This window comes from Dipodomys ordii, unplaced genomic scaffold (genome assembly GCF_000151885.1).
Source record: "Dipodomys ordii isolate 6190 unplaced genomic scaffold, Dord_2.0 Scaffold180, whole genome shotgun sequence".
Lineage (NCBI taxonomy): Eukaryota > Metazoa > Chordata > Mammalia > Rodentia > Heteromyidae > Dipodomys > Dipodomys ordii.
In genome coordinates, this window is record NW_012267396.1 from 728,000 (window position 1) to 736,365 (window position 8,366).

General features: G+C 55.0%; 1 protein-coding gene across 1 annotated transcript; it reads left to right on the forward strand.

Moving 5' to 3' along the window:
* Nucleotides 1-26: 26 nt before the first annotated feature.
* On the forward strand, nucleotides 27-8,365 carry Atg4d (autophagy related 4D, cysteine peptidase; the record flags this gene model as incomplete). Its single annotated transcript, XM_013033940.1, has 10 exons — nucleotides 27-77; nucleotides 610-721; nucleotides 814-987; nucleotides 2,047-2,323; nucleotides 2,396-2,460; nucleotides 3,608-3,738; nucleotides 7,356-7,434; nucleotides 7,521-7,597; nucleotides 7,679-7,798; nucleotides 8,285-8,365. Coding segments are annotated over exons 1-10 (1,167 nt in total), but the record flags the coding sequence as incomplete, so codon positions are not given.
* Nucleotide 8,366: the final 1 nt, after the last annotated feature.

Sequence of the window (8,366 nt, forward strand, 5' to 3'; positions counted from 1 at the left end):
CCTGGCCCCCGCGGCCCCCCTGTGCAATGGGTGCACCCCTCGGATCCGCCCGGAGTTCGCCCCTCCCCGAGTTCCGGGTGGGCACAATTGTTAGGGACACCCCCGCCCCCTCCCTGTCTTTTCGTTTCAGAGGGATGTCAGCTAGGGTTCTTCTAGAACTGTCCTTGGGAGCTGAGCTAGGTTCTGTGCCCATTGCACAGACGGAGAGAGAGAGAGAGTGGGGACTCTTATCTTCCTGCTGAGCAGGGGATCCATCTTTGTGTCTGTGTGTGTTTCCGTCTGTCTGTCTGTCTGTCCTGGGTCTTGAACTCAGGCCCTGGACACTGTCTCTGAGCTTCTTCACCTAAGACTTGTGCTCTACCACTTGAACCACACAGTGCCACTTCCAACTTTGTTTTTTCCCTTTGGTGATTAATTGGAGCTGGAGTCTCACGCACTGCCGTGCCCAGGCTGGTTTGGAACCACCAATCCTCAGATCTCAGTCTCCTGAGTAGCTAGGATTATGTGAGCTACCATCCTCTCTCTGAAAGTGATCAATCACATTGTTATACTGTTATTCTCCCCCCCCCACACACACACATACACACTGCCCCCACCAGCCGCCCCCAGATCCCCCTCACATACCTCTCCTCTATAGGTTGGGCAGTTAAAAGCCGGACGAGTTTTAGTAAGATCTCCAGCGTTCACGTCTGTGGCCGCCGCTATCGTTTTGAAGGCGAGGGTAAGCAGCTTGTGGATTGGGATGAGGGTCCTCGTAGAGGGGGAGATTCCCCGGGGTGGCCCCGATGGCAGCTGATGAACTCGATCTTGTAGGTGACATCCAGCGATTCCAAAGGGACTTCGTGTCCCGTCTGTGGCTCACCTATCGCAGGGACTTCCCACCCCTGGCTGGAGGCTGCCTGACCTCCGACTGTGGCTGGGGATGCATGTTACGCACGGGTCAGATGATGCTCGCCCAGGGCCTGCTACTGCATTTCCTGCCCAGAGGTGAGTCAGGCAGGTGAAAGGGTTGGTGTGCGAGAAGGTTAGTGACGGTCCTGTTAATAATGTTAGGATCCTTCTCAAAAAGGAAGTAGTTTCAAATGACATTCCAGGGGCTGGGAAGGTGGCTCAGTGGTAGAGTGCTTTCCTTGCATGCATGAGGCCCTGGGTTCGATTCCTCAGCATTCCATAAGCAGAAAAAGCCAGAAGTGGTGCTGGGCTCAAGTGGTAGAGCGCTAGTATAGAGCAAAAAAATGCTCAAGGCCAGTGTCCCGGGTTCAGTGCAAAAAAAACCCAACAACCCACATACAAAAAGGTTCAGGCAAGCCGGGCGCCGGTGGCTCAGGCCTGTAATCCTAGCTACTCAGGAGGCTGAGATCTGAGGATAGCTGTTCAAAGCCAGCTGGGCAGGAAAGTCCGTGCACGACTCTTATCTCCAATAAACCCTTAGAAAACCTCTTATCTTCAATAAACGCTTAGAAAACCGGAAGTGGTGCTGTGGCTCAAGCGGTAGAGCACTCGCCTTGAGCTGAAGAGCACAAGGACAGCGCCCAAGCCCAGAGTTCAGGCCCCACAAAAAAAAAAAAGGTTCAGCAGTGTGAAAATTGTACTTCAAGGGGCTGGGATGTAGCTCAGTGGCAAAGCGCTTGCCTAGCAAGTGCAACGTCCTGGGTTCGATCCCCAGTACCAAAAAAGAAAAGACAAAAAAAAAATTGTACTTAAATTTGGGGTTTTCTGGAGTATTGGATCGTTTATGAAAGCCAAGAGTGGTTGTGTGTGCCTGTAGTCCCAGCTACTCACCAGGCGGGGTCTGAGGATGGAGGTTCCAACCCAGGCAAGACAGCAAAGTCTGTGAGACACTTATTCCCAGTTAACCAACAAAAGGCCAGAAGTGGAGCTGTGGTCAAATGGTAAAGCACCAGCCTTGGGAGAAAAAAATCTAAGGGACAGCTCCCAGGCCCTGAGTTCAAGCCCCAGTGCCATCACACACATAAGTATAGTGTGCAGGAGTAGGCGCGCTGCTCTGCACACCGGCACTGTTTGTGTATTTCATGTCCCCCTTAGACTGGACGTGGGCAGAGGCCTCGGGCCTGGCCACGGCCGAGCTGTCCACCTTGGCCTCTCCAGGCCGGCCTCGGGGGCCTCCCCGCCGGCTGCCTCCTCACTGGGCCCAGGGAGCCGCCGAGCTGGAGCAGGAACGTTGGCACCGGCGGATTGTGTCCTGGTTCGCCGATCGGCCGCAGGCCCCCTTCGGCCTCCATCGGCTGGTGGAGCTTGGGCAGAGCTCAGGCAAGAAAGCCGGGGACTGGTATGGACCTTCGCTGGTGGCCCACATCCTGAGGTGAGTCCTTGCGGGGAAAGATGGGAGCCTCCAGGGAGGCCTGGGTGCTGAGGCCTGCCTTCCTGTTCCCAGGAAAGCGGTGGAGAGCTGCGGTGATGTCAGCCGCCTGGCGGTGTACGTGTCTCAGGATTGTACAGGTGAGAGGCTGGGCCTGGGGTCGGGCAGGGCCGAGGGGCACCCGGCGAAGCCGCTGGCACGCAGTGCGGTGGGAGGGGCTTAGGCTGCTTTACTCTGCTTCTTCTACCACAGACCAAGGGGCTGGCCTGAGGCCCTCCTTTGTTGTTGCTGCTGGTGGTGGTGGTGGTGATCATGGGACTTGAACTCAGAGCCTGGGCTCGCTATATCCCTGAGCTTGTTCACTCAAGGCGAGCACTCTACCACTTTGAGCCACTACGCTTTTCTAGAGGTTCATTGGAGATGAGAGACCCGCAGGTCCCAGCCTCCTGGGGAGCTAGGAGGACTGGGGGGGGGGGTGACAGCCCCAGGCTTTTAAGAGTGTCTTCCATCAGATCCTATTTCCTGTTTTCACCAAGCCCTCTAACGCTGGAGCCCCGGCCCTGGCCTGCAGGTTTGTGTTTTTGTTAGATGAGCAGCCTCCAGCCCTGAAGTCTTCCTTCTTTCCTCCACAGTAGACGGGCTGACAGGTGTGTGCTACCACACGTTCTGGGGCTGGAACTCAGAGCTTGTCTGCTCTCCCTGCCTAATGCTCTACCACTTGAACCACAGCTCCATTTCTGGCTTTTTGGTGGCTCATTGGACATAAGAGTCTCAAGGACTTTGCTGCCTGGGCTGGCTGCAAACTGAGATCCTCAGATCTCAGCCTCCGGAGTAGCTAGGATTTCAGATGTGAGCCATGCCCAGCCATGGATTCTTTTTTTTTTTGTCCATCACGGGGCCCGGGCGCTGTCCCTCAGCTCTTCAGCTCAAGGCGAGCGCTCTACCACTTGAGCCACAGCGCCACTTCCAGCTTTTTCTGCTTATGCGGTGCTGAGGAATCGAACCCAGGGCCTCAGGCATGTGAGGCAAGCGCTCCACCACTGAGCCACCTTCCCAGCTTCTGCTCTCCCCATTTATCACCTGTGTGTCCCAGGATTATGTGGGGGACGCTGGGGATGGGGTACTGGCAGAACTACCTTTCCTGATGGTGACACTTTTTTGTTATTTTTGTTTTTGCCTACTAATAAGCGGCACAGGTGAGGTTGGTTTGCGGCCCGCACTCCGGGGCGCACGGCTGGTGGGGTGGGTTGGAGGTGACCCGCTGGCCCCTCCCCCTTGGCCTTCCAGTGTACAAGGCAGATGTGGCACGCCTGGTGGCCAGGCCCGACCCCACAGCAGAGTGGAAGTCCGTCATCATCCTGGTCCCTGTGCGGCTGGGAGGCGAGACGCTCAACCCTGTGTACGTGCCCTGCGTGAAGGTAGGTCCCGCCTCCTCCACCTGGAAGCCGCCGGGCTTTCAGATCAGGTTAGCATCGCTCCACCATCCCAAATCTCCTGTGACTGTCCCCAGGGCCTCGTGCTTACTGGTCTGCGATAATCCCTCCAGCTGGTGACTCTTCAAAGATAGGATCTTTTGTACTCAGCTCAGGGTGACCTTGAACTTGCTAAGTAGTCTGGGCTGGCCTTGAACACTATTCTCTTGCCTGTGTCTGGGATTGCAGCTGGATGCTAACACACGTGTCTGCCTAATGGATGTTTGTTTTTTTTTTGGGTCCGGTCGTGGGGCCGGAACTCTGGGCCTGGGCGCTGTCCCTCAGCTCAAGGCTAGCGCTCTACCCCTTGAGCCACAGCGCCCCTCCCAGTTTTTTCTGCTTATGTGGTGCTGAGGAATCGAACCAGGGCCTCATGCATGCAAGGCAAGCGCTCTACCACTGAGCCACCTTCCCAGCCCCTTGATTTTCTTTATTTTAGTGCCAGTCTTGGGGTTTGAACTCAGGGCCTGGGCCCTGTTGCTCAAAGTTAACAATCACTTGAGCCACGGTGGCTCCAATTCCAGCTTTTTTAAATTTCTTAATTGGAGATAGGACTCCCATGGACTTTCTTGCCCAGGCTGGCTTTGAATGGAGATCTGATCCTCAGATTTTAGCCTCCTGAGTAGCTAGGACTAGAGGTATGAGCCACTGGTGCCTAATTCCCCCAACATTTTTGTTTTAGTCAGTTGTAGGGCGTGAACTTAGGGCCTGGGTGCTATCACTGAGCTCTTTTGCTCAAGATTACTGCTCTAGCACTTTCAGCCACAGTGCCATTTCCAGGTTAGAGTGGTTAAATGGAGATTAGAGTATCATATGGACTTTTCTGCCCCCACTGGCTTTGAGCCACAATGCTCACATCTCAGCCTCCTGAGTAGCTAGGATTATAGGCATGAGCCACCGGCACCTGGCCACTCCAACTTTGTTTTTTGCCAGTCCTGGGGCTTGGAGTCAGGGCCTGGGCACTGTCTCTGAGCTCCTTTTGATCAAGACTAGCACTCTACCACTTGAGCCACAGCGCCACTTCCGGCTTTTTTCTTATGTGGTGCTGAGGAATCGAACCCAGGGCCTCAGGCATGCAAGGCAAGCGCTCTACCACTGAGCCACCTTCCCAGCCCTAATGGATGGTTTTATTGAGGCTTTATAAAGCACCCACTGTCTGTCACTTGCTGTTGTGGGTGCTGGGATTCAGGGAGAATAAAACAAGCAAGAAATTCTGACTCTTCTTCTGTGGCTCAGTATCACAGCAACGTGTTTAGAACACTGAGTTCAATCCCAGAGCCAAGAGATGGACAGCACCTGGGTGATTACAGGCTCACACCCGTAATCCTAGCTACTCAGGAGCCTGAGCTCTGGGGATTTTGGTTTGAAGCCAGCCCAGGCAGAAAAGCTCCCACGAGGCTCTTAAGTCCTATAAACTAGCCAGAAAAACCTGGAACTGTCTATGACTCAAGTGTAGATCGCTAGTCTTGAGCAGAAAGAGGCTCAGGGATAGCACCCAGGCCCTGAGTTCAAGCGTCAAGACCAGCAAAAGATAAAAAAATAGAAATCAAACATTTAGGTTGGTCATAGTGGCGCATTCCTGTAATCCCAGCTACTCAGGAGACAGATAGGGAGGACTGAATTTTGAGGCCCGCCTTGGCAAAATAGTGAGACTCCATCTCAAACAGTAAGCCCAGCATGATCATGTCTCCCTATCCTCTTGGATTAAAGCAGAAGCAAAACACTGTGGGTTGGCGATGGAGGACAGCTTAAATGGCAGAACTTCTACCTAGCCAGTTAAAAGACCTGTGAGGGTTCCATCCCCAGCATTGAGCAACAAGAAAAACAACCACCACTTTAAAGAGCAGATGAACAGCCCCAGTCAAGGGGTGCAGGGCCTAGAAACCCCCCTACAGCCAAGAGGCAGATGATCTTGAGCAGAAGAGTTCCAGCAAGAACAAGTTCTAGCGCTGGGAAGGTGGCTCAGTGGTAGAGAGCTTGCCTAGCATGCATGAAGCCCTGGGTTCGATACCTCAGCACCACATACACAGAAAAAGCCAGAAGTGGTGCTGTGGATCAAGTTGTAGAGTGCTAGCCTTGAGCAAAAGAAGCTCAGGGACAGCGCCCAGGCCCTGAGCTCAAGCCCTAGGATTGGCGCACACACACACACACACACACACACAGAATAAGTTCTAGAAGCTGGAAAGCCCCTGGTGCTTTCTTGTTGTTTCTTCCATTTTTTTGTCCAGTCATGGGACTTGAGCTTGGGGTCTGGGCGCTGTCTCACAGCTCTTTTTGCTCAAGGCGAGTGCTCTGTCACTTTTTTTTTTTGGTCGTGGGACTTGAACTCTGGGCCTGGGCGCTGTCCCTCAGCTCTTCAGCTCAAGGCGAGCGCTCTACCACTTGAGCTATAGCGCCACTTCCGGTTTTCTGGTGGTTTATTGGAGATAGGAGTCTCACAGTCTCTCGGGCCCAGGCTGGCTTTGAACCGCGATCCTCAGATCTCAGCCTCCTGAGTAGCTAGGATTACAGGCGTGAGCCACCAGCGCCCGGCTTGCTCTGTCACTTTGACCAATAGCGCCACTTCTGGTTTTCTGGTTTTCTGGTGTTTAACTAGAAATAAAAGTCTTGGACTGGGGGCTGGGAAGGTGGCTCAGTGGTAGAGTGCTTGCCTTGCATGCCTGAGGCCCTGGGTTCCATTCCTCAGCACCACATACACAGAAATGGGCGGAAGTGGCGCTGTGGCTTAAGTGGTAGAGCGCTTGCCTTGAGCTGAAGATCTGAGGGACAGCGCCCAGGCCCAGAGTTCAGGCCCCACGACCGGACCCCCCCCCCCAAAAAAAAAAAAAAAAGTCTTGGACTTTGCTTTCCTGCCTGGGCTGGCTGCAAGCTCCCTCTTAGATCTGTAGCAAAGACTACAAAGTCACCGCTTGCCAGTTGGCAATGGCTCACACCTGTAATCCTAACTCCTCAGGAGGCTGAGATCTGAGGATCGAGGTTCAAAGCCAGCCCAGGCAGGAAAGTCTGTGAGACTCTTATCTCCAATTACCACCAGAAAAAAACCAAATGGCGCTATGGCTCAAGTAGTTCAGTACTAGCCTTGAGCAAAAAGAGACAGTACTCAGGCCCAGAGTTCAAGCCCCAGGACTGCCACAAAAAGCAAAACACAAAAACAGGTTCCACCTGTCAATGAGGTCTTTGTTGGGTGTGGAACTCAGGAGCATCGTGTCATTTTTGCTCAAGGCTGACACTTTATCGATTGAGACCCAACTCTACTTCCAGACTTTCCCACCCAGGTTGTCTTCAAACTGATCTCTGATCTCAGCTTCCTGAGTAGCTAGAATTACACGTGTGAGCTACTGGCACCTGGCTTCACTCTTCTGTTTCAAGGCGCTCATTCCAGAGTTGGGGTGCAGCTCAGAGGTCGTGCGTTGCTGACCTCAACTAGAATGCAGCCCAGGGGAACTGGGCTGGCTTGGCCTGCTCACGGCTGCCCCCTGTTGTCCTGGGCTCCCGGCCAGCGCAGTGTTTGTTGGGTGACTGAGCATCGCCTGAGCGAGCTGTGGCCCCTCTCCCCCCTGCAGGAGCTGCTGCGGTCTGAACTGTGCCTGGGCATCATAGGGGGCAAACCCCGCCACTCCCTCTACTTCATTGGCTACCAGGGTAGGCCCCGCCCCCGCGTGCACCTCCACTGCCCCCACCCACCCCACCCTCTCCCCAGCCCACACCTGTCCCACACACCCTCACAGATGACTTCCTGCTCTATCTGGACCCCCACTACTGCCAGCCCGCTGTGGATGTCAGCCAAGCCGACTTCCCCCTAGAGGTAAGAGCCGGGGTCGCCTGAGCGCTACTAGAAGCACAGGGTTGGGACCGGGGTGCCCTGAACCTCCCTCTCTGCCGGTAGTCTTTCCATTGCACCTCACCCCGCAAGATGGCCTTCGCCAAGATGGACCCCAGCTGTACCATAGGGTTCTACGCCAGAGACAGGAAGGAGTTTGAGAGGCTCTGTTCCGAGCTGACCAGGGTAAGCGAGAAACGTGGGGTTCGGGGAAAGGTTGGTGGGGAAAGAGTAACAGGGACCTTGAGCATCTGGAGTTGAGGCTGAGCTGTGGTCTTTGGAAATGGAAAGTTGCCCTTGGGGCTGGGGGAAGCAGTCTGTCACAGCCCAGTGCAGTTGGGTACTCCTCTAGTCTGTGCTACATAAAGTTCCAAGACAGCCTGGACCATGCAGCCGGCACAGCGAGAGCCTGTCTTTGAGGATAGAAGCATTTGGGGTCACTGCGCCCTGGGCACAGCTGCCTGCTGTCAGGCCATTTTGAAGTCACTACAGTCCAAAATCTCAGGGCTGCTGCTCATTGGCTGACTCAGGCCACACCGGCGCCAGCACACAGCCAATGACTGCAGCCACAAGGTTGGCGAGCACTGATTGGCCGTGGGGGCTGCCCGCGGGAGGCGGCGATTGGCTGCGGGCTGGCTCGGGTGGCAGCCTCTCCCTGTGCGCTCCCCGCAGGTGCTCAGCTCCTCCTCGGCGTCGGAGCGCTACCCCATGTTCACCGTGGCCGAGGGCCAGGCGCAGGACCTGGGCCTGGACG